The sequence below is a fragment of the Carassius auratus genome, chromosome 42 (assembly GCF_003368295.1).
Source record: "Carassius auratus strain Wakin chromosome 42, ASM336829v1, whole genome shotgun sequence".
NCBI lineage: Eukaryota > Metazoa > Chordata > Actinopteri > Cypriniformes > Cyprinidae > Carassius > Carassius auratus.
In genome coordinates, this window is record NC_039284.1 from 8,921,328 (window position 1) to 8,948,521 (window position 27,194).

Genomic DNA, 27,194 nt, shown 5'->3' on the forward strand with positions numbered 1-27,194 from the left:
CAATTAAAAAAAAATCTATTATTTCATATGTCAGGCTTTACAGGGTTAAAATCATCGTGAGTAAAACCAACTCATGCAGTTCTGTATTAGTCGTGCTGTTCTTCTGAGCTCGTGAACTCCAGCCCATTCATCAAGAGCAAGAACTCCAGTGCTCGCGAGATTTCCAGAGCTCGTCATCCCTGGGCTCCCTGGCAGAGCTCCGTCTTCCTCTCTCTCGCTGCGCTTCAGCCCACACTGACCTGACCCTGCAGGAGCGAAACAAGTCGACGTGCCGCCTACAACCGGCCCGGAGCCACAGTCCACAGCGCGTCCACTTAAGGAACGCCTTCACATCCCGACAATAACAGTAATATCGAGGACACACCACGCAGGTACGTGAAGCAGTGGCTTTATATCCAGACGGTGGAAGTGAAGTGGAGCGTGAGTGGATGGAGCAGATCACACGGGGCCTAGCGCGCTGTGCGCTCCGCTATATGGAAGGCCAAATGGGTCAAAAACACGTGAATTTTAACGCATCAACAGCTCCGCTGGGACACAGGACAGGGGTTTAAATGCTGAAACCATGAGATCCAGGCTGTCGGTAGACCGAGAGGACGCGAGCTCACGATGCTAGTTTATTTGTGCTCTGCGTGCGGGTTTTAAGCCTGATGAACAAGCTGATGATGTCCGATCAATCCACGCCTCTTTCTTAAAAAGCTAAAGCTAAGCTAGTGATACTAATAAGTGCGATAGAGCTGAAGACTTTATGATATTTTGATATTTTCACCACCTTCCGCTGACTGTGCTTGTGCTGCTGGTTAACGTTAGTTGGTCAGTCATGAGTTATGGCTAGTGAAGTGTCAGTCAGTTTCTTAGTGAACAGATCGACCTACTTTAAATCCCGACTGTCATGCAGTCATTTCAACGAGGGACAGGCTTTCTGTAAAGACTTTGCTCCTTGTCCTGACCTACTGTTATCTTATCTCGAAGGAGGGAGCTTTATTGTAGACCTGTTAGTGTAAATATCCTCCTCACAAGTGAATTTTTTTTGTTTGGTCTGGAGTTTTCACAGAAACACTGCCACTGGAGCCTGTTTTGACTTTAGTGGTCCTGGTTCTTCGCACGTTCTTCTCGATGCAGGTAACCGTAAGGATTGTCTGTCTTCTGTAGTAGTTGGGTGGCTTTTAATAGTCACTTTAAGTGTGCGCATGCGCACTGACCTACCATTCAAAGAAATGAGAGGAAGCCTTCATGACAGGGACACATGCGTCTGGACCTCATGAAATCAGGATTGTGTTGTGGCTTTTAATCCATGCCTGGTGTAGCACACTTCTAAGGGTTTACTACTTCTAGCAGGTATATTTAAAATATACAGTCATTTCTAATGGGAAGATAAATCTACAATTTAGATGACTCATAGATTGCAGCAATTGGATTTCAGGAAGTAAAAATGCCAGTCATTTTGACCATGAAAAATAGTGAGAGAAAAATATTTTATATATATATATATATATATATATATATATATATATATATATATATAAAGCTTTAAAAACAGACTTAATGTGAGCTCAAAGGATGTTAATTGATAGGATATGCTTTTGTTGAAGCCATCAGCCTGTAAAAACATTTTTTAAATAATTGTTTTACAGTGTTTTACCCAAAATTCTGCAATGAAATCTCCAGAAATTAGACAATCAAAACAAGCAAATTTGGCTCTTTAGCGTCCACCCACTTCCATGAAGCACCATATAAATATTTGTATCTATTGCAAAATATGAATATATATGTGTGTCTGTGTGTGTGTATACTATGTATTTATTCCTCTCCCTCTCACTTATATAATGCATAATCAATTAGTTTGATATTTATGCATAATTTTTTTTTATCAGATTTTGCCGTACATATGTCCAGTCCCTAAAACATCTTTCAACAGAAAGTGTTATTACAGAGAATTGTATTATTGAAGCATTTTGTGAAGTCTGTAAGTTTGTTTATATTGGTGAGGAGATGCTCTTTTCACACAGTGCGGACCCTGATTTTCACCTCTTTGTCTGAACCATTTATCAGAGAAGTGTGTATTTAAATAAACACAGAGAGGTTTACGTGATTAAGACAAGTAGATGACTTCATTTTCACTTCCTGTGACTCCTGAGCTGAAACTCACAATACAACAAAGAAAGGCTTTCCTATCCTTATCCTCCATGTTTCTGAGGGTCCTGAGGGTTTCTGAATGTTTTAAACAGTCCTGTACAAATAATGGAATATTTCAGTTCAGGGAATCAAAAGTCATGTGAGTAGTAGTCGATCATGGGAATAGCTTTGTTTCCATCACCTGTTTTTATGCACGTTGCATCAGAAACGAGTGATGGTAATACATTTAAAAAAAAAAAAAAAAAATCCCTTAAACCCTAAACCCCCCCCCCCCAATAAAATAAAATATTATTCCAATTTTGCACACAAGAAATGTAGCCCAGCTATTGATTGGCTCTGTTTGAATTGGAATATGTACTGCCTCCAATTTGGTAAAAATAGAAATTGAAACCGTTTGCAATATGTAACGAAAAACATTTAGTTAACATTTAGTTAAAATATTTTAATACATTTAAATTCTACAATTAACAATTTTTAGAAAGTATTTATATTGTTAAATTTAAATTCATAAAAGTAAATGATTAATAAATTCTGCCAAATTTTGGTTGCCTGATCAATGAGATATTTAAAATAAGGGTTGGTATTACATCTGGTTTATGACATTGAAAATGGTAGACCACATTGCATTGTGGGATACAATACCCATCCTAGTAACCTCTGTGATACACATATTGGAAAATATAAGCCAGATGGGTATTCCTTGCATGCAGTTTGAATACTGTGCTCTACGCTACAGAAATAGAAAGAGTAGTATAGCAGTATGGTATTCTGAACATAGCCATGCAAAGTGTTTACTAATCCAGATGGCAGTGTGGCATTGTGTTGTTGAGTAGATCGGTTCACTTTGCTTGGCACCAGCTACATAAATCAACAGTCTCTGACAGATTCGCCATCGCTAAACATCTCAGCCCATGGCAGTGTTTACAGACACACTGCTTCTAAGTGATTCACATCTTTGTTTTTCATTTTCATCTTAGCAGGGCACAGAAAAGCACACGTAGTTTAAAGCAAGTGATCGCACCACACCCATCTCCACTTTGTTCTCTGTGCACAGGGCTGTGTGAATCTAACACACGTGAAGCCTAAGAAATGTGTTTCCACTTACTTAACAAGGAATATGCAAGTAAGGGCAATGAGCAGATCTAGCTTACACCTCAACAGCTGCTTGTCCTGTCTTGTATGTTTTCAAAATTCCTTTCCTACATTTGCAGTAATCTAGTATGCTTTCACATAAGTATTTTCTCACTAGTATTATATTGTAGGCTTTTTTTGTTTAACATTTACGTCAACATTTAACTGACTAATTAGGGCTGTAGTCATTTTAATAAAAAATGACATTTTTTGTTAAACATTTAATTATTTACAAGAACTGTTTTCTATTTTAATATATTTAAAAAAAAATGTTATGTAAGAGGATATGATTGTTTATTGATAATTATTAATGAAAACTTTAATACTTAAGCCCATGCAGAATATGCATTATTATTATCTTTGTATGAATGAAACTAATTATTTGTAAGTGTCTGATAATGGATATGGATTTAATCTTTTGTTTTAATTCTGCTTTTTTGACACAATTAATGCATGATTATTAGACTACGCCTATAAAACATTCATTATGAATACTTTGCTATTAATGAATTTCATTCATTATTAATGTAAACTGTATTGCGTACTTACTATATGGTACCATTTATTGGTAGACCCTATATAATCAATAACCAATAAAAAATGTATAATAGTGGAAAATATTGCTCAAACATTGTTTAGTCTGTTTAAACAAGACAGAATCTTTTAAGCAGAGCTAATAGTACTACACTTTTTTTCTTCTTCTGGTAACTGAAAGCACAATCAGATCAGACAAAATATTTATTAAATGTCTCACACACACACAGATTTTTGTAAATGGCATGCATTCCAGTTCCACCCTGATTCCATCTCTGCCTTTAATGGGACTATTCGCTTGTTAAGAACATGACATACTATAAATGAAGAGTTCATGGAAATGGTTTCTTTTGGCTAAGTAACACTGTGAGATGTGACCGGAAATTGGAGACTGTTAGACTGATGGTCTCTTTAAGGACTCCTGGGAAATTGCAGTAGAATGGTGATCCTTAATGTATTCTTAATGTAATCGGCTTATCCATATTCCCAACACAGTGAATCTCTCGGACATGCTGAACTGAACAGACTCCAGTCAGGACCTGGTGCTCTTGTCACTGGTTTTCCTCACCTTCCTGAAGGCAGAATTCAGCCAGACATCCAGTACAACAGTGTACGGTTTCTGTTTTGTACGAAACCACTCAACCAAACATCCACTTTTATGGCTTCCATTAAGAGGCCGTCTTTTCCTTGTTGCCTCAGAACATCAGACAAGATATAGATTTTTTTTCTTCCTTTTTTTATTGGTAGTAAACTATTTAATTCTGTCTGACTCAGGGATTTTCATGATCGTCAAACTAAAACTAAAAAAAAAAAAAAAACATTATCTGATTTAAAAATAAATCAGCTAATTCCCAAGGCATAATTTCTAATTTTAAATATAAAATTACAAAAAATGAATAACATTTTAAAATTAATAAAACTTTACCTTAAAAAAAAAAAAGATATCTAAATCAAAATATTAACAAAAACTATAATAGTTATATTGATACTAAAATAACACTGATCATACAGTCTTTTTCTTTTCACTGGATTGAATGTCAACCAAATGCAAAACTGACTTTTCTCCTGATTTTTTTCTTATAAGGTCACTCTGAGGCTTTTTAGTGGCTAAGCTTTGTATAGATTATCATTAGCCCCTTTCACACTCCCATTCCGGCAAATACAGGGGTAAAGTGTTCCGCCAATTGTTCCTTGGTCGCTAGATTTGGCACTTTCACACTGCCAGTGATGACCCGGTATATGTGCGTGCTTTCACACACAACCCGTGAAGATCCCGTAACGACACGTGACATCAGCGCGTGACGTGTAATGTACGTGTCGAAAACATTAGGCACGTTATACTTTCACCGAAGCAAGCAAACGATCTCGGCGTCAGCGCGGAAAGTGAGGAACTAACTGATCTTTGCTTCATTACAGTTTGCACATATTTTTTCGTTGCGAACGTTGATCTTCGTTCAAAACAGCCGGTAAAAGAGTAGCGCGATAACCTGGTCATCACTTCGACACGGGATTAGATCTGGCTTTTGTTCACACAGCGCTTGTCCCGGGTCGAACCCGACAATGTTACTAGGTCCCCGACCCGAGTTCAATGCGGGAATCAATCCCGGGACGTGGTTGCTTTCACACAGAAGGCGACCCGGCAATGTTCCGGCAATATACCGGGTCCGACGTGCAGTGTGAAAGGGGCTATTGAAGGGGGAGTGGGTGCTGTTTTTAGATCTGCGACCACTCCGCATCAGCGTACTCCAGTGATATTTTTGTTGCTTGCAAAGCCCCTCTGCGCTTGAGTTTAGGATGTCAGTTGAGTTAGTGAAGGGTGTCTTGAATGACCGCTCTGGCTTTGCATATCTCCACAGTGTCATCTGTTCAACAAACAAATGCTGTTTGTTTTATATTATATAGTCTGTTTAAGCTTTTTGTTATTTAGCTCAATGATCATTATGCTCATTTACAGTCTGCGTCCTCACTGAAAAAGTGGACGTGTGAGAGTGAGTGTCGCCCGCTCATGGGTGCTTAGCTTGATGTCAGTAAACCCAGATTGCTGCCCTCAGCACACATACTAATTGGATCATACCACTGTGAAAGGGTGGAGGTGGAACGGACAAGCCAGAAATATAGAGGCCACGATTAGGTGTGAATTTCTTTTTTTAGAGTAAGAAAAGCAAGTAAAAGTCAACCACAGAGCAGTCTGTGAATGCTGTTGGTTGGCCATATTTGAACATCCTATGCAATTTGCTGAATAAGTGTGCCAAAGTGTGATGCTTTTGCTTTACCTGAGGCATTCTGTAATGCATTGCCTGTTGAAAGTACAAATGGATAGCAACTGACAATACACAACTTTGTCTCAAGATGTTTAAGATGATAATGAGAAAACCGGGTCCTAGAGCAGATATATCTGAGTGGATGATATTTGACCATTTAGTTTTGCTGGTGTCCCATTAATTTATTTACATTTACATACAGTTAATGAGAGACCATCTGGTGTGGTTAAGTAGTCTTGATATTATGCCTTTTTTCATGTTAGTATTTTGGCCAATTTTGATTCTTTGTAGATTGTATTTGTCAAGTGGCTGTTTGGCCCAGTTGTCATGCATCCTGCTGGACTGAACATTTGTGCTCAATTCTGTCTTTCTGTTCTTTATTGCGTTCTTCAAGAATGGCGCTGGACATGGCTGACTCACAGTACCTTCTCATTCTGGCACCGTCGCTGGTCATTGCTCTCATGTTCCTCTTTTTCTGGCTCTTCATGAAAGAGACTTCCTACGAGGAGGTTCTGGCCCACCAAAAACGAGACCTCAAATTGCCTCCCGCCAAGCCCGATACCCGTAAAAAGAACGAGAAAAAGAAGAACAAGAAGAAGGAGACCGGTGGAAGTGGATTGGGAGGAGGTGGGGGCGGCGAGTCAGAGGAAGACCTGAGGGATTTCGATATATCTGATGCCACTAGCCCTACCTCGAATGATGAGGATTCTGAGGTGGTGCCCGTGAATCCACCTGTTGCTGCTCCGGTCCTGGCAGAACCTCTGTCTGGGATAAGAGAGAGGAAGAAGAAAGAGAAAAAGCCAAAAGCTTCTCCAACTGCTGCTCCAGCTGCTGCCCCAACGGTGGTACCCCTTTCCCGTAAAACCCCAACTACTCCTCCAACTTCAGAAGAACCAGAAGTCAATGGATCCAAACCTTCTGTCCGTAAGGAGCCGCCCCTCCCTCTGACCAAACAGTCCAGCCCACTGCAGCGTCAGGCCACGCCCCCTGGCCCCACTGAGACTACCAACAAAAAGAAAGCCAAGAAGCAGAAGAGTGAGTCTGGTGAGTGCACTACCTACAAATAAGAATATGTATTATGCAATGTTCTCATTCACAAGTGCAAACCAGTTTGTGAACCGTAAAGCCCAAAAGTACACTTCAGTTATGAAGCAAGCACTTTGCATGCATGTACAGCTGGTTTTTCTGTTCTGCCAAATATTTCCAGATGCTGAAAGTCCAGTGCATCACTACTAAAAATCTTTCAGAACCATTCAAAGCATCCTGACAACCACCCAGAACACTTCTTCTCATGTTCCTTTCTGAAGATGCCTGACTCTTTATTTCTCACAGAAGAGCATCCACCTGAGGTCAAGCCTGATCTGTCTCCTCCTGTGGTGAAGAAGGTGGAGCCTCTGATCATCGAGGTGGAGTTAAAGGCAAAGGACGGAGCCGTCCCTGTTGTCACCGCAGCACCACCACCACCCTCGAGCGGCAGTGGGCGTAGGAAGAAGAAGCAGAAGGTGGATCCTGTCATCACAGGTAAGAATAAGCCAAAATCAGAAAAACTAGAGAGGTTAAAATTCTCTGAGTCAACGATGAGAGCATAAGGAAATGTCAGTGAATCAATAAAGTGGGCACCTGGTCTGTTAGATATATGGCAAGGTTCCGTAAAGCCCATAAATGTAATGACCTACTAGTTGATTAATCTTTGACAAATTTCCATGACATTTTGCGTTATACAGCAAATTCAGTTTTTATGACTGGATTTAGCGATTCCACTTGTTTCGGCATCACGGAAATCATAGGGCACTATGTTATGTTGATGCAAATTGTAACAATTTCACTTACATTATAACAGCAAGGGAAAAGTACTTGTTGCAATAATAAGGTATTGGGCGGATCAAATACCTACTGGGGTAATTAAAGCCAGTAGCAGCTTACTTTCATTAAACAACCACTAAAGGAAAAAAATATACAATCGATATGCACATATGTAGACTTGAATTAATTGTATCTTAACGAAAAATCAATAAGACAAGTTCAACAAAATGTATTGAAAGTTATATCACATTAATACCCCGTCGGGCAACATGCAGATATTTCAGTGCTGGAGACACAGCCGCACTCCGATACATCAAATGAGCAGTTGAAAACTTTATCACAATTTCCCCACACACATTTAACCCTCAGAACCCCAATGTCTTGGCCGAGAGACCGTAAAAAAAAAAAACACCAAACAAAAATACCAGGCCAATCGTGGCGAGAAGCCGCAGTCAATATATTCCCCGTAAACGTACGCAGTCTCGCCACAGTCTGTATAGCCGATGAGAAGCTGTAGTAGTCCAGGAAAAAAATCGTCATGTAATCCAACAAAAAATAGTTTTTTTTTTTTTAAGTTCCTTTGATGAATTCCTCCAGCAACTATTACACGGAGCCTGCTAAACTCAGGCCACTTCCCTGATTCAACTCCAGTGTTCCCTCTCCCCGTACGTCACTTCCCATTCTCCTTAAAACATATTGCGTGACAAAAAAATTATCTGAGGACCAAATAAAACCCAAATAAAAGTCCTTCTAACAGTCCGTGATTACGCCACAGATACCTGATATACAGTTCTCTTATTTTACCCCTGAAGACAAAAACCAGTACCACAAAGCATGTTTATCATCACCTCAAAAAACTGTACAATGAAGGCAAAATAGATGACTATTACAAAATTACAATCAATGAAGCTTCTAATAGGGAAAGTTGATCTCTAACTTGCATCATATCTGCAGTTTTTGTTTATATAATGAGAGAATTCAGTCAGTGAGCGCATACAAGAATTGATGCTTTTCCTTCAGTGTAACATTTCATTTTAATCGTGACAGCCGTAATATATAAAGTTTAGTTGTGCAGGGGCATTTTTTTCCCGTTATCTTGAATTTGTGGGGCGTTTTTGTTCATTTTTGTAGCATTTTTGCCACACACCCATTAATTCCCGACCCTGTTGTAGTTCATTTTTAACTTTCATTTGGAAGTTTTCTTCCTCATTAACTGTTATTTATGGAAAAGAGCAGCATGGACATTCTTCTAAACGTCTCCTTTTGTGTTCTAGTGAAGAAACCAAGTTAATCAGATTTGGAACATGATGAGTAATGGTTTTAGTTTTGTATTGCTTTAATAATTGCTGTGGTCATATATGTTTCAGTGGATGAGGCACATGTCCAGTCCTCAGCCCCAGTCACTCAGACGGACTCCACCACCTCGACGAACCACCAGAACAACCAAAACAATGAGGCTCCGCCCCCTGCTCCTGCACCCGCTAAACATGGCAAGAAACAGAAGAGCGAAACTAACAAAGGTACTTTGTTGCTAATTATTTTGAACATTTTTATTGATGCTTTTCCATGTTGAATGAGTTATAAGTATATTCATAATCAGCATTTCTCCCTGTATTCTCCACCATCTTGAAATTAAAAAAGATGTCCTAAAGAAGGCATATTAAGAGACATCAAATCCTATGATCCCATAAAACACTGTGTACTGAGGATTTAGGAATTGTGATAATTTCCTGATGGCGTGAGCAGGAGGCTGATGTGTGTCTGTTTTTGTGCAGAGAACTCGGAGGTGAAGCTCAAGGAGCTACTGTCCAGTCTGAGTGGACTTGTGCTGTCAGACTCTGATCTGGTCAGTCTCGTCTCACTGCTCCGAAACAGGAGTCCCAACGCTTTGGACAACTGGTATAAGGTTAGATTGACTTTTATTATTCGTTTAGTGTTTTTTTTTGCCATCATGCAAGTGATGCAATGTGCTTGATAGTGAACTCTTGAGTTGAGATTATTCTGGTTTTGCTTTCTCAGTCTGCAGCTAAGTTTGAGCCCTCGGCCCAGCAGCTCGCAGAGAAAGATCGTCTTCTGAGCACACTTCAGGAGGAGGTGTCCATCGCCAAGGGCAAAGTCAAACAGTTAAGCCAGGTTAGTCATTTATTTAACTTATATTTCCTGATGTTAGTATCGGGTTTTGATGTGTGTGGTGCTTTCCATGAATAAGGTTTATTGGTTATTAATTAAATATTTAGGTTTACTTTATTACTACAAAATAATAATCTCAGGGTTGTTAACACTATTAAAACAAGTTAACAAGTTTTTCCAAATTTGCTCACCTCATATAAAATAAACTTACTTCCGTATATTATTTAAATTAATTTGAGAAAAAAAATTCTGAATAATTAGACTGCTTAAGACAATATGGAAGATAATGTATTGAATGGGACTTCAGGAACTGCAAGCGGAGAGGCAGAAGACTGGCCGGGTGGAGTCTGTGCTGCATGAACATCGTGTTGCCAGAGAGAAAGACATCATGCAGGTGAAAGCTCAGAGCTACCAGGAGATGCAGATTAAGGTAATCAATCTTGATGGAAGACAAATTATTGGGCCCGATACCGATATAAAACGTTTGATATTGATATATTGGCCGATATTCTTTGTGTATATTATCGTAAAGTATCAATCAAAAATTTGGACACTTTCCCATTTGTGTGTCCAAACATTTGACTGGTATTATAATATATATATATTATATATATATAGAATATATAGATGTACATATACATAATATGATCACTCAAATGTGGTGATCAAACACTTGTAATGCTGTGACAAAGATATGTAATGGAGGCAGGGCATTTAACAATTTAACAGTAAACTTTATTATCCGAAATGAGTCTGACATTATTGCACTGAACAGTAACGTTGAAGTGTATTCAACTTTAATTCAATTCCATTCAACTTTATTCTGTTGAAGTTTATTACACTTCAGAACATTCATTCACAGATTTGTCTTCATACACATACGAAACTTACTTGAGACGTGTGACATAATATATCTCTGTAAATAAATACAATTTAAATTTACGTCTCGTGCACTTTAATGCCCTTTGAATGTAATGTGTACGTTCCCTTGGAGCTGGAATCATGGCTGAATATCATGTGAAGTCCACTTCGCATGAGGCTTGAATGCTGCCTGAAGGAGATCTCCTTACTGAAGTGAAAGTGTTGACTGGTCTATCTGTCTCGTGAACGCCGTTGGCAGATCTCCAGCAAATTCGGGGGATCCCTCCACCCTCCGTGCATCGGTAGCCCTCTGGGACCATGAATTTAACCACCAATAACTCCCGAACCCTGGGGGATATCAATATGGGGTGGTCCCATTCGTAGACATACACTCATTTTGTGTTTGACAGGGTTCGTTGAGTTGAAATTTGGTGTGGATTTGCTGCGCCATTACGGAGATATGGCCGTTCAAAGTTTCTGTGGTTTTCGATAGACTAAAGCTTTAAAGCGTTTCGTTTAGGTCGCTCGTAGCAGACTACGTAATGACACCATTTGCATTTTATCTGCATTATTCTGTAAAAAAAAGTTCAAATCAGCTGCATATCGGCCATTAAAATTGGCAAAACGATATATCGGTTGAGGTCTAGTCATAACAGAGCATAAAAAAGCATGCTCTGTGGTATTTTTATGAGTAAGACCATCCAATGACAAGTGAACGTTCTCTCTGCAGTTCCAACAGTTAAGAGAACAGCTGGACGGTCAGATCGCTCGGCTGCAGCAGGAAAACAGCATCCTGAGAGACGCTGTGGAGAGATGCTCCACCACCAACCAGATGGAGACCAAGTGAGTCCTACCAACTCCCAGATTCCCCTCCTTTGGTCCATTTATAGTCTCAAGATTCCTAATGTAATATTTTATGATCATCTTCAAGCCTTTTTCTAGTTTTTTGGAATTTAAATAGGGTTTTCACAAATGTATTAATGTTCAGAAGTGGCAAATACACTGTTAAAGGGATAGAAATTGGAATAGTAATAAACTATCTCAAAAGACCAAAGAAATTGTAATTCCTCATACTATGACCAATTTAGAGCACTTCCCTGTTGACACTTAGACTTTTCACAAGCTTTTGTGTACTTGGATGGTTTGCATGTAATGTGTGTCTTCAGGCAGTCATCCGAGCTGAATAAACTGCGCTCAGAATACAGCGGTCTGGTGAAAGAGCTCACAGAGACCAAAAACAAGCTGCAGCAGGAAGAGTTGCAACGGAAGAGTCTCGAAGTCAACTACAAGCAGAATGTGTCCCAGCTGGAGGTGCCTGTCATATCATTGTCACAAAGCCTTGCACAATGCACGTCTTTTAACAACTTAACAACTTTCTAACATCCCATGAGTCCCATTTTTATTTAAACGCCAAACAAGGCATTTACAAAATGTATAAAAGAGACATTTTAAGAGTTTTACGATGTGTATAAAATATGTTGCACTAGATTAGAAGTGGGATGTTAGTTTAAACAGTCATGCTCAGATGCTGTGCTATTTGACCTTCAATTGAAGAGTTGATTTAAAAGAGTTTTTGCAAAATGGGACATGCTTGATTTTATAAAAGCACAAAACAGAACTTGTGCTGAGGATTTCTGTGCATGCGCTCTGAGACGAAACAAAACACCGACAACTAAAGTCAACTTTTAGCTTAAGGTGCTTGCCTAAACGGCCAAATACACGGATACAAAAATAAAATTTTCCTTACAACACTGTTTGTTGGCAGAATTATCTTGTTACAGGAACTCTTGAAAACAGCTGAGCTTGTTTTATGTCTCTCAAATGTAGCATCTGTTTGTAGCGCCACTACATTTAGCTTCTTAATCCCCATTTAGTTGAAACTGTTTTCTATCTTTTGTCGCAGGATGTGAAATGTCGTTGGGAAGAGCTGCAGGCCTATTTGCACAACGTGAATGCAGAGAGAGAAAAGCTTCAGGCTGCTAAACAAGGTAGAAACAAACACTCGCACCCTCTTACAGACATCAGGTGTTCAGCACACATCACTTAACCAGCGTCTTCTGTGTCATCTCAGATCTGCAGAATCAAATGATGGCTGTGGAGAGCGAGATAACCAGTAAAAACAAGGAGATCCAGACTCTCCACAGCAGCCTGAAGGACACACTCGTCTTTAAAGAGCAGGAGCAGCAGAAGGTCAAGCATCTGGAGCAGAAGGTCATGCAGCTGTTGGAGGTGTCTCAGCACACCATGCAGCCTGACAACCAACTACAGGAACAAGTCCAGGTACCTGAGGAATCACTGCACGCCTTGAACTCTAAAGAAGCAGTTGTGCATGTCATATGGCTGCAGATTGTCACACAACATTGTCGTTTATAGGATCTTCTCAAAGAAAACAAAATGCTGAAAGTTCAGATTGATAATCTTCAGGCCCAGCTCAGCACTCAGGTATTTGTGTGGGTTCCTGGATGAAGGGGAATCTGTCTCTACTTGTTTTGGTGGACAGTCATCTTTAAGAGTCTTTTTTTTTGTTCCTCTTAGGTTACAGCAGTGTCACATTTCGATGAGCTTCAAAAACTGTAAGTGATCACAGCAAAGCTTCCTTGTTTTACACACACACACACACATATATATATAATATTATTATTATTATTTATTTTTTCTTTCTTTGTAAAAATATTAAGCAGCACAATTGATAATATAAAATTTCTGGATTTTTTTTCTTTTTTGTGATTTTAATAATAATAAATATATATATATATATATATATATATATATATATATATATATATATATATATATATATATATATATATATATATATATATATATATATATATATATATATATATATATATATATTTTTTTTTTAACTATATTACTGTAACTTTTGGTCCGATTGTTGCAGCTTTACAGATTAAAAGTTTTAATTCATTTAATATTATTTCAATTTATTATTATTCTTATTAAAATGCGTACTGCCCCCAAGCTTTTGAATGGTAGCATATTAATTGATATAATTTCACAAAAACAAATGGCTGCAGCTATAAAAACACTGTAATATTCATTTATATTTACCCAGCTTTTTTCAACCCAGATATATCACTTGGTGAAAGCATGAAATGCATTACCCTGCTGCTTCACTTGTACAGTGCTGATGCTTGTGGTGTCAAACAGACCTGACTCTGCATCCTGACCAGTCAGTTTCCAGCGTCAAGTAAAATGCTATGAGAAGCAGTAAAATTACAGTATCTGTGGTTTGATCAACAGAGATGTAGAATGAGATTTGGACCTTCTCCTTTCAGCCAAAAGTCCTAACATGGAACAGATTTGTCCCTTGACGCTTTATCATGCCTCACATTGTTGGGACACAGCTTAAGGCAGTCGGCGGTCTTAAACCTCATTATGTGTTATCTTGCATGTGTCTCTCATTAGGCTGGCTGACAAAGAGCTACAGAGGAAGAGTCTAGAAGATTCTCTTAATGCTGAGAGGAGCAGCAGCGCCGGCAGGGAGACAAAGATGCAGGCAAGTGTCCCCACCCTCGCTCCTGCTCACGCCAGTTAAACTGAAGTGTGATTTCTGCTGTGTAATGATCACACGGTCCTCCCTCTGCCCTCTGCAGGCCATACACAATGAGAACCTGACAGTGAAGACGGACCTCCAGAATCTGCAGGCACAGATATCTGAGCAGGTTTGACTTCAGTTGCTTTTCTATCCACTAATCCATTACGCACTTAAACACTAACGCACACAACTGACGTGTCTTCTCTTTCTTCAGGCTCTATCTATGGATCAACTAAAGCAAAGGTGAGTGCATTGAAATTGGTTAGAATTATAAACAAAATACTGACCGCACTAGTGCTACACTGATCTAAAAGATCAGGCCAATACCGATAAACTATTTTCATGTTAGATAGATTTTAAAAATCAAATGTCAGTATGTCTATATATAAATAAAAAATGTCTAAAGAAAAATGTTCCTACTATTTTCAAGGGATGACCAGTATTATAAATAATTAACAAGAAGCATTATTGCAAAAATAAATAAATAAATTAAACCCCAAAAAAGTTAATTAAAATTAGACAATGGATTTATAAATTACCAGTTATATATTATGGCCAATATTAAAAATCTTTATCAAAAATATTATCATAAGTTAGCTAAACGTAAACGACAATTTTAAATATTTTCAGATTAACAGCATCATAAACATGTATTTCAAACTGAAACGATGCATTTTGATCTTAAATAATTGAAATAAATGTAGTTTTAAAAAATGGAAAAGATTATAATAAATACAAGTTTGTTTGTGTGTGTGTGTGTGTGTGTGTGTGTGTGTGTGTGTTATTAGAAGTGTATCTAAACTAAAAGACAGTATATTATAATTTTAGTTTAGATTGGATTTTAGTTTAGACACGCTTGTGAAATTAACCAGATTCCTAATTAAAGTATCATTTAGAGCTATAATTTAGCATTTCTTAGTAACATTTGTCAAGTTTGAATGAATTTTACGTTTTTTTTTTTATTAATGATCAATCACAACTCTAATTGTAGTGTGAAAGGACTCAAATTTAAGTTCCTCCAACCAGAAGAAAATGTCATTATAAACGCAGTGCCATGTATTGTTTATTAATGATCAGTAATGAATGGGTGTTGTTTTGTGATCTTAGCCTCCAGCAACGTGATGAGAAGGTGAGAATGGTGGAGAATTTGCTGGAGTCCAGCCTCATTCAGGTGGCCAATAAAGAAGACGAACTCAAGGTGAACAAGCAAGTCTTTAACAAGTGTTAAAAATTGGTTAATTCCTAATTAATTTACAGTGTGTGTGTATCTATATATATATATATATATATATATATATATATATATATATATATATAAACTAGCTAAAGCACCATGAATGCTTTCACAACAGCTGTTAAAAATTTTTTTTTTACAGGCAATGAAAAATGAATTTGAAGATTTGAAACAGCAGCTGGAGGCAGCACAGAAACATGCCACAGAGCAGGTAGTGAGTACCATTACCACACACAGTTAATGTTTGTGGAGGATGGAGAGATATTGTGATTAATGCCTGCCAAAGCTGCTCGCTCACATTCATCCTGTTTCTTTCCAACACATTTTTCCAGACAATGTCACAAAAGACGCTAGAAGAGCTACAGCAGAAGTAAGTTGCTTTGTGTGTGTGTGTGTGTGTGTGTGTGTGAAATATGGAGAGAATGTGGGGAAGACCGTGACAAAGAGATGTGCACATGCAAGCGGTGGTATGTATGCTTCTACACATAAAATCCTGCTGTTTGCATGTGCACACATTTTCTCGGCAGCTATGGATAATGTTTATAATATAGCACACCATCTTTGCCACTATGATGATTTCCTGCGATATGCCACTATGAAGTTTTGTTATCGTTTGAAAACGCGCACTTAGAAATCGCATTACTTGTGAGTTTATAAAGGCAGAAACTACTTCTTGAGTGCTGAAGTATTTCAACTTTCTGATTTGTGCAGGATTCAGGAGAAGGATGAAAACATTCGATCGGTCGAGGAACGTTTGCAGTCAGCGATGAACAAAGAATCGGAGACAAAGAAGGCAGTGGAGGTAAGTGTGGTCTGTTCATTTGGACGATTCCCTGCTCTAGAACCGTCTCTTCTTGCACGATGTATTAAAGACTTGTGTGTGTGTGTGTGTGTGTGTGTTCACAGGATCTACAACAGCAGGTCGAGACTCTGAACACTGAACTTGTCCAGCTGAGGAGCAGAGAAACTCACGAGTCAAACTCTAAAATCCAGGAGCTTCATGTTCAGTATGTATCACTCCTGTCACATGACCTTTTGCTCCTCGATTAACCCCAATGGATCTTTTTAGAAATTCATCACATTGCAGAAGTGAAAAACTGGCAGTGTTTTGTTATAAAATGATGTCTCATGTTTTTATTTGATTTACTTTTTAAAAGAATAAATAAACTAAGTGTCTGGTGATAAATTTCTATTAAAACACAGAATGTTAATGGATTTCATGGAGCCCAAATTGGAGTTTAATTGTAAACAAACAATGTCATGTTTACATTCGTTTTCAAGGTCTAACAAACATGTGGAATGCTCTTTATTAATGGTATGAAACAAATATCTGGATTATATTACAAAATATAACACATTACTGTGATTTAATATGAAATGATGAATATCTGGAGGATATTGAATGCTGTAGAAAAAAAATGACTATGTGTGATTTAATATTTTTAGACATATCACCCAGCACTTACCAAAGATCTCAAATTTGGTTCGATAAGCCAATTCCTGAAACATAATTTATGTGATTATTTAAGAATACTACGTTTATAAAACCTGAAATTGTGCCGCCAATTGTAGCCTTTACCGAATGGTATATTTTACTCTAATCTTTTGGCCACAATTTGACACCATACAGTAGGGGTGTAACGGTACGCAAAAATCACAGTTCGGTACGTACCTCGGTTTTAAAGTCACAGTTCGGTTCATTTTCGGTACAGTAAGGGAAAGAAACGGAAACATTAAACTGCAGGTTGTTTATTACTATAAACTTTTTTTAACAATTTGTTTACACTTTAAAAAAAAATACTTTTTAATAAAATATATATACAATTAAAAAAAGAATAAGAAATAAAATACTGCTGCAAAGTTCTCCACTAAATAAAATACTCTGTCTCAAACCAATATTATATAATAAAATATAATGAAAAATATAAATAACTATGATTACAGTGCAGCATTACCAATCCCAGCTTGTAGAACTGCTCATATTTAACATATATATATATATATATATATATATATATATATAACTTTTCCAAAGTGTAAAGTGCAGCATCAACAGTTTCAGTTTTTAGACCTGCTCAGATTTCGTTATTGCGTTGGACCGATCAGAATTAAGAGCAAAGGTCTGTTTAAATGCCGACGGATGCTGCGTTTGAATTACACTCGTTTTTCTCCTAGTTGTAGTGATGTTCACACTCGCGTGATGCCTTTTGAAAACCTTAGGCCGGAGACACACTGGCATATTGCACCTGTCAAACATGGTCTATTTTGCCGTCAATATTGTTGACGGTGTCCTTTATCAGTAGGCTTTATATTTATGCTCAACATGAAGTATAGATGTTGTTGTCGTGAAGACGCCACGCAGCCAGTGTGTCACTGGTGTTAGAATCAGCTGCAGGGCGGGATTTGCGCTGAACGCGGAGACTTCCGCCACTTAATATGATTGTTTGGAAACACTAAAGTGTACCTATGTTGCGCACACAAAATATTGCATTCGGTCATTCGGTACACAAGTGCACCGTACCGAAAGCTCTGTACCGAAACGGTCCGGTACAAATACACGTACCGTTATAATGTACAAGATTCTTTAGGAGCTTCCCAGACAAAATGACTGTTGAGTTGCACAGATTAATAATGCATGTGTGTGTATCTTAGGTTAATGGCCAAGGATCAGGATGTTGAGAGGCTGCGGGGAGAACTGGAGAAGGTAAGAGAGTTGAGAAATTCATATCAGATGCAGCGAGCAACCACTACAAACTATGAATGTAACACTTCAAATCTACTTTAGGTGAATGTGTTGACATTGTGACATTCAGTTTGTATCTTGCATTGATGTAATCAGAAGTGTCTCTTTTTTTCCCCAAAGCAAACTGTTTTAGCAGTTTCCAGCCAGGAATTAACAGCGTAAGATTCATGTTGTTTTATATATGATATATGAGTACGTGTTCTAGTGTAATAAAGGCTTCTCACACATTCTGCTCCGTGTCTGTCTTCAGGCTGGCAGAGAAGGACAAGCAGATATCTGACCTCCAGGAAGAGCTGCTCGAGTTGAGGGAGTCGGTGGAGCTTCATCGTAAGAAGAACAATGTAAGTGAAGTCTTGAGCAGCTCTCTTCCTGTAGACAGAGGAGGACTAGCCAAGCTTTAGCTTTTCTTGCTTTGTGCACATGCTAATGAGCATGTAAAGCAGTGATTTGAATCCGAATGGCAGATCTAAAGACTTGACCAGATGCTGTGCATCCCAGAACCTTTGACAAATGCATTTCGTACAAATGTTGTGGGTATACAACTGTTAGTGATAATTACCGCATATGTCAAAAATACATATAAGAAAATACATATGATATACTCTTATGAGATAGTAATGTCAGTGATCTAGAAAAAGCTATGTTTACATGGTGGTTGTCAGTGGTGATCAGTATAAAGTCTGAGATCACTGTCGTATCACACAAACAAGAACCGCTGATTTAGATTTAGGTCTAGGAGCACCTGTGTACATCACCTCAGTAAATGTTATTTATTTTTAGGTGTGCTATGATGTAATCTGTTTGAATATATCATGCATTTGTTCCACTGCTTTTTAGTTAAACCTTCTTCATGGTACATTTTCTTTTTTTTTGTTTTTTTTTTGAGTTTGGTCATTGTTAGGGAATTTAAACTCCATGCACATGTATAAACTTTTATTATTATTATTTTTTTAACCTTCATTATTTTGTGTATATTTAATATCGGTGTAAAACAATGGTGCATGGAAATGCCCAGGTTGTGCTTTGGGCTGTATACATGGTTCAGGGAATGGGACAGTCGTTTGTTTGGCAAGAGTGTAGGCTGAACTGAAAGTGGTGTTTCTCTGAAACTGACTAGGAGCTCCGGGAGAAAAACTGGAGCGCTATGGAGGCACTGTCAGCCACCGAGACCATACTTCAGGGAAAACTCGCCAAGAGCGCCAAGGTTCGCACCACAACTCCCAAACTACTTCACTCTAGAGTCAAATCAGAGCATCTCCAATAAGCCTCTGCCATTTATTGACCAGTCAAGTTCTCATTCCTCTCTAACCTCCTCTTGAATGGCTGCGTACTCATTTTACAACTCTACATTGCTCAGCTGCATGCTACTAACATGTTGAATGCTGAGAGCTGTAAAAACATGCAATGTGCTTTGAATTTTGACTGAATCACACATTCTCCTTTGTGTGTTTTTTTTAATTGAAACGAGACGCCTGAAATGAGTGTGCAGCTATTTTTTTATCTTTTTTTTTATTATTGTTATTAGATTAAGAATCATTTCATGCCCATCGTGTCATTTGATTTCCTCTTTCCCAGCATGCTGATCACCTGATTTCCACTGTTCTGTCGGCACAAATCTAAATCTTATCACAATCATTCCAAAACTGCAAATTGGGTTGAAAATGAACAAATCCAAATTTTTTGAAGATGTTTTATTAGTTTGGTTTCATCCCTCCCGTGTTCCCCTTCCCCAACACATTTGAAGGTCTCATCATCTCTCTCCTCCTGCCAGGTGTGTAGACCTGTCAGTAACCAGAAACTCCTGCCCCTTCATGGGCTTCATCTAAATGTAGCGAGGCATAGAGTAACCAGTGACTCTATAAACGGTCCTGAGGCTATAACTAACCCTGCTTACATCAGGCGTAATTCTGCTGTCTGGAGTCGAGAGGACGGCATGTCCTGTCCAGAGTGACATCTGCTCGGTCATCTCCAGCTGTTTCAGTCCCAGCGCTGCAGCTGCTGGACAAACTCAGCATTCGCCAGATTTCTCTTCTCTGTACTCTTTTGTGGTTCTGTTCAATTCAGTTAAATGAGTACAAAAAATAAAAATAGGTTTGTTATTTGGCCTTTAAAGCAAAATTAAATTTTATTTTATCGCATGTCCAAAACCTTATTGTGAAGAAAAATCAACAGTGCATGTTATTCCAAATACCAAACAAATTTGAATCTTTTTTTAATCAAAAAGTAATACCTTGGTTAGTATTTTTTGTAGCACATTTTTATTTGACCTGGATCTGTTTTGGTGTGTAACACTGACTAATCACAATCCAGTCAGTTCCCAATGGATATAGACTCCTACTTATTTCTGATTTAAAGGATTAATCCATCCAAAAATTCAATTAAATTCCTTCCACGATAATTTTTCTGGTGAAATACCTCATTTCATTGGAATGCAGCACACTGTTGACGTAAATGTTTCAGTGTTTTATAGTGACTTTAAAGGCTAGCAATGTTCAGAAATGTCTAGATGAAGTAGAATGGTATTTATTTTTATTCATTTATGTGTGCTTTTTGGCTTCTTTTTAAATAGACGGTGTTTTACAATTGTTCTAAAGCAATTTTCTTTTTGAGTTCCTGTGATTCGGTGCTGGGTTTTAGAGGTTTCCTTGTTTGAATGTGTTGATAAGGGAAGAGGTTTAAAAGTGTTCAGTGTTAGAAGTATAAAAAGTTGATGTGTGTCTAATTTGTGTGCATACATGTGATAAATATTACATCAGAGTTTATGATGAGAATGAGTGAAATTTCTTATTTTTGGCGGGGAGCACCAGGGACTTGATGGAGATCTAGGCACAGTTTTTGTGGTGTGGATTATAGAGAGGTGACCGACCCATTAAGTGTTATGTGAGCACCTTTAAGCAGTTTGATTGATGGGGTGTGTGATCTGTGTTTTCCACAGGAGCATCAGACGGTGCTGGAGTCAGCGGAGGCCGAATGCCGAGCATTACTACACAGACTCCTGCCACACGTGCCGCTGCCCACCGACCAGGTGCACAACATACACACACACACACACACACACATGCATGCATGCATGCATGCATGCAAAGCAAAAAAATTATGTAACCACAGTTGTGCAAGGAAAGCACAGTTAATTTATATTCTGAAAAAGGATTCACCGATATCAGAAATGTGCATTGCTTTTACGGTGTATTTCAGTGCCCTGTGCATGATTGCAGAATCCTCTAATGCACATTTAATTTCTGATCATGCAGAAGCACCAGCTGTGGCTACAGAAGTTTGAGACGTCGGCTGGAGAAGTGACCTCTGCTCCTGCTTCAGGAGCTGGAGATGCCCAGGTACAATCTACCAGAGACAATATCCAGTGCTTTTTGAATCAAGCGGATGCATAAACATTCAGAAGAGTACAAGATTTGTTTGTTTTTTGGACAGGTTTTAGCAGAAAAGTTAAAGGAGGCTGAGGAGGCCCAGAAAGTTCTACAGAAAGATTGTGAGACGTACAAGAAAGTGCTAGCAGAGACGGTGAGTTCATGGCATCTGAATGTGTGACAGCTGACAGTGGGCTGAGGGGTGAGTAGTGATGTCATTGAGGGGTTCTGATGGTGCTGGGTGCACAGGAAGGGATCCTGCAGCGGCTACAGAGCAGTGTGGAGCAGGAGGAGACGCGCTGGAGGGAGAAGCTGGAGCAGTCACAGGCTGAGCTCAGAGAGGTTGGCTTTCCTCAGACCTACACTACTCCTTTCACATTTTAATGAGGTTTAATGCAAAAAAGGAGGATTATGATTCTTTAATGAATCCTGCAGCGCATCATTAGAAGTAGTATTTCAGTAAATCAGTTATTGCATTTGGATTCATTGTATCATTTCAATGCATTTTGACACAATTATATGTTATTATATTATGTTTTAGTTATATATTTTTATTTTTTTTGTAATTGGTATAAGAGACTAAACATATGCTCATCAAAAAAAATATATATATAGAGATATATATATATATATATATATATATATATATATATATATATATATATATACATACACACACACACACACACACACACACACACACACACACACATATATGAAATGATTACAATATATAAAAAAAAGTTTTCGAATATATTTTATAATTTATTCCTATGATAGCAAAGCTGAATTTTATTTAGCATCATTACTGCAGTCTTCCGTGTCACAACAGTTGTGGTGCTTAATATTTTTTCAGAAATAGTGATCATTTTTTCTCGGATCCTTTGTATTATATAGGTTATATTTTATTCTATAATATTAGTTATGCAATATCTAATAGTAGTAAATGTAATACCTAATTATAAAAAAAGTAAATCAATTATTAGAATGTGATATACCAAAAAAGACAATTTGGGTTAAAATGTGCATAATTTTTATTTATATAATAGTCTTAATGCATAATAATTATTATTTTTTTTTTTACTGTGACCTAGCAGTTTTAAAAGATTCGTCAGGTTAGACTGCAAAGTAAAAATGTGCTGCTCTTGGTGTTTAGATGACTCAGAGGGTGACTGCGCTGGAACAGGAAGTGGACAGACTGAGCTCAGATGGAGATGTGGAGAGTGTGAGTTTGCTTTCGGTTTCAACCTGCTCTTTATCAGCTCTCAAACACTGGACAACTTGCACCTTGAATTTGACAAACAAAATAGCTCCAGCTGAAGAATATGCCTTTGAATACTGCTTTGCAATGTATATATTGCAGTTGAGGCGGGACAAACAGCACCTGGAGGCTGAACTGGAGCGAGCGGAGCGGGAGAGCGCCACCTATGTGTCAGAGGTCAGAGAGGTTAGCACAAATACTAATGACATTCAGAAGCATTACTGCATGCTTGTGCTTCTCTCGTTCTCTTATATTCTTATTTATTTTTTTGCTTGTGGTTGTTGTTTTTAAATGTCTAACACACTAGATTATAGCAGCTAAACTAAATGCCAGTTTCCACTGCTCTCATTAACCTGCAGATCTTTGCAGTAAGCTTTTATTTTCTGGATGGAGGATAGAACCGTCTTAAAGGAATGTTCCGGCTTCAATGCAAGTTAAGCTCAATGCTTTAACAGCACGCTGTCGATTACCAGAGAAAGACATTTTTTCGACTTGTTTCTTCCAAGTAGAGGATTGAAATATGCCACAATTACTTCCATTGTAAGCGAGTCCGAACTCTTTTCTGTGGTAATCAGTAAATGCTCATCTTTCCTGGATGTTTCTCAGGGAACACAACATTTCTTCAGTAGAACATTACAAGTCTTGATCTTCCGTGGACGTGTTGGAAATAGGAAGCCCATTATTTATTGTATCAAATTCAGTGGCTTCCTCCAAAGCCAGCACCTAGTTTCTCAGCGCCACTCGTTCCTTAAACATCTCAAACTTCATTTCAGCTCAGAGATCTCTTGACTGAGCTGCAAAGCAAACTTGACGGCTCGTTCACCGAGGCCGTCAGGCAGAATGAGGAGTTGAATTTGGTAAGACGTCCCCCTGGTTGAACTGAAGTAGCTTTCCCTTTCTCCTCTTGAGCTCACACGGGTGAGGGCGCTCGCTTCAAAGGCATGGACTTTATGGCAAGGGCTTATCATCTGTTATCTTCAATGAATTCAGTTGTAATGTGAATTAATTTCCCAATAATTACACTGTCACGCCTGTTTCACATATACTCCGTCTGCAGTGCGTCTGCAGTCCGTGTGCGTTACGTATGCGGTGCTGTAGCAGCACGGACTCATTGTGCTTTCACACAGGACGCGTTTGCAGTCCGCGACTGATCCGCGGCTGTTTAAGCCACAAAACTCAACATTTGTCCATTATTTTGATATCAAATAATGTAAAAAAAAAAAAAAAAAAACACCAAATCAAAAAGATTTTTCAGCATTGTGATACTCTTTCATCACAGTACAGTAACAGTCTTTCATAGACACATTTAAATTCAAATATAAACATCGTATTACTCATTGTTTTAAATCTAGCCAAAACCCATGTGTTGCGTGTGAAACACAGTAGGCTTTCATTAGTATACATTTATTGTGAAATGACTGCATTTCTGTGTCAATCCATGTAAATTTTTACCGCGAACAATACGCTGTCACTTTAATTCAGCGCATGCAGCACATCAAAAATAGACACGGTACGTAAACGATCGTTGCACTGCTCCTGGAACGCATTGACGGACCGCAACCGCATGCAGTGTGAACGCTGGAATCCGTTAACATGGGTGCGTAAAAAAATATGCAACGCATACGCACCGCAGACGGAGTATGTGTGAAACGGGCGTCATGCTCCAATAATGACAAAACGGCATCATAAATTGCCATTAATTTAACAATAAATGCTGTTCTTGAGAAAAGATCAAGTCCTGATCATATGAAACATTAAAGATGACAGGTACACCTTGCCAAAGTTACGATGTGTTGATCTGTTATCTCTGCGGTCACGGTTTAACTTACTGCCACCTTTGCTTCAAACTTGGAAATGCACACACAAGCACAAGCTCATTCATAAAGGCTCAGCTCTTGTCTGTTACACACACCACTGTTCAAAAGAGTTGGGCTCAATAAGATATATATATATATATATATATATATATATATATATATATATATATTTTTTTTTTTTTTTTTTTTGACTTTTGTTTGGCCATTGATGAGAAGTGACAGTTAAAGGGATAGTTCACCCCAAAATAAAAAATCCTTAAAATCTCAACTTTAAACTTCTGAACAGTAGTGTGTGTTTTATTTATTTAATCTAGTGTGAAATGTTTGTCTGTTGTATGTTCTGTCACCTTTTATTCTCCGTTTTGACATTTAGACATCACCTGCTTCACCCGTTTTGTAAAGGAAACTTACATTTATTTAATTTAAATGTAAATTTATATGTCGGTGTACTTTTGAAGTAGCTTTTATCACAACCAAAACTTTACTACAAACATTTGTGTTAGAGAAAAAAAAACATGTGTTGGGACGTACAGGTTTTGAAAGAGTTGGGGGTGAGGAAATGATTTTAACTTTAGGTGAACTGTCCATCATTGACTTGTCAGTAAAGTGATATTTGCCTGGGGTTTCTCTTCAGCTTAAGACTCGGCTGACTGAGACGTTGTGTAAGCTTGAGACGGAGGAGAGTGAGCGACAGAAAGTGGCTGGAGATCTTTATAAGGTAAAGCATCCACATTTGAACACACTGTTAGCGATCAAGTGTTTGTCTTCCTCTGATTGAATGCTGTGTCACCTGGTCACAGGCCCAGCAGTCTCTGGAGCTGATTCAGGCAGAGATCGTTAAAGAAGCAGGCCAAGCTGACCTGATAGAGACCAGCGGCCTCACGCAGACGGTGAGAAGTCTGTTCACTTTAAATGATAAAACAATATACGATTTAACATATGTAGACAGTTTTTGGTCGTCAGATGTGAGTGGATTATTGAGATGAACTACACCAGAGGTTACTGTACTAGGACACCTGTGTGAATTTGAGGAGGACTGATTTAATCACTTTATAATGATCATAAGTTTAAATACCACTATGTTATAGAGTTGCATACACGTGTGCATGTGTGTTATTATGTATGTATGTATACACACACACATATATAAAAATATTTAACTAAATACAATATATAAGAAAACTACGGATACTTTTACAACTGAAAACAGAATGAAAAATACAATATTAATAAAAACTCTAAGTATCCCAGTGATACTGCAAGTGTGGTCGTTTATTTTAGCCTTTGGAAAATTGTGACATTTAAAAAATGTCTGTCTGACTCATGTTCTTAGGAGGAGATGGACCGTAAAGAGAAGATGACGGCAGGGTTGAATCAGACCGTACAGGAACTACAAGAACTGCTTCGGTCTGTCAACAGACAGCTTACCAAGGGAAACGAAAGGGTACGGTCCTTTTTTTTTATTTTTATTAACTGTAATTTCCATTTAGCATTCTGTTGGCTGCTGGTTTTGGCAATGTTTGCTCCCAAACAAGTTATGTTAAACAAGTGCCTCGATGTCTTTTTGTTCCAGGATGATGGGGATAAATTATATTCTAATAATAAACTGTAATGAAACGAGGAAGACTTCTCTCATAAAGCCACATGGCATCACAGCAGAATAACCCACGGTCCGATCCCAGCCCTGTTTACCATGTGATCTCCAGCTCAATCCCTTCACACTCCAGCCCGGGCTCCCGTTCTCCCAGAAGGACCCTGATGACGTGCACTCAGTGAGCCGGATCCTCCGATGCTGGGGCATTCCTCATATTCACTAGACGTACAGAGCAAAGGCATCCGAAAGACCAGACGGTTCGACTCGCTGACGTTCACTTGACCTATTTTCACTCCAAATACTTCGAATACTACTTTTTGTTCGCTTTCTTCGACCAGAGAGGTTTTCGTCCTTTCGTATAAAGAACATTGAGGATATTTGTGTTGTTTTAAAAAATAAATTAACTGTTCAAATCTACTGACATTCACTATGTTTTCAGCTCTTGTCTCGAAAGCCTTAAATTCAGAGGCACTTGCAAGAGATCGGTTTCTAACCAATAAATGCTTTTCCTGACAAATTCTGCTCGGTTTAGTATTTGTTTTCCTGGGGGCCTGTTGTATTGAGGGACATGTTATGGTATCGTGGGTGAAAGACGGGTTAAATGTGTGCTAAACACCACTGCAAGCAATTCTTCAAGTGCTGCTCAGACGGAGGCATCCTCCTCTTCTGTTATCATCACACTCTTTACTGTTGCTTATTTCATTAACACTGATCATTCATTTTTTGTAAAACAGGTGAACGGTAATAAAAGGGATGCTTGATTAAAAA

At 38.3% G+C, this 27,194-nt stretch overlaps 1 protein-coding gene across 9 annotated transcripts; it reads left to right on the top strand.

Moving 5' to 3' along the window:
* The first annotated feature begins 201 nt into the window (after positions 1-201).
* Positions 202-27,194, top strand: LOC113060558 (kinectin-like). 9 transcript variants are annotated; one of them, XM_026229569.1, is made up of 36 exons: positions 202-371; positions 6,454-7,103; positions 7,395-7,580; positions 9,230-9,382; positions 9,638-9,768; positions 9,882-9,995; positions 10,300-10,422; positions 11,584-11,696; positions 12,020-12,164; positions 12,757-12,841; positions 12,925-13,133; positions 13,227-13,295; positions 13,389-13,426; positions 14,283-14,373; positions 14,471-14,539; positions 14,627-14,655; positions 15,520-15,610; positions 15,789-15,860; positions 15,979-16,016; positions 16,358-16,448; positions 16,553-16,653; positions 18,299-18,350; positions 18,510-18,547; positions 18,640-18,730; positions 19,507-19,593; positions 21,325-21,414; positions 21,641-21,724; positions 21,819-21,908; positions 22,004-22,096; positions 22,911-22,979; positions 23,118-23,201; positions 23,789-23,872; positions 25,467-25,550; positions 25,633-25,722; positions 26,166-26,276; positions 26,406-27,194. In XM_026229569.1, the coding sequence occupies exons 2-36, from the start codon at positions 6,455-6,457 to the stop codon at positions 26,442-26,444; spliced, it is 3,783 nt and encodes a 1,260-aa protein (XP_026085354.1). In that variant the 5' UTR covers positions 202-371; position 6,454; the 3' UTR covers positions 26,445-27,194. The 9 variants fall into 9 exon arrangements, with proteins under 9 accessions (XP_026085354.1, XP_026085351.1, XP_026085355.1 ...); XM_026229566.1 differs by having other exon boundaries at positions 203-371; positions 7,392-7,580; XM_026229570.1 differs by having other exon boundaries at positions 203-371; positions 7,392-7,580; positions 23,118-23,192.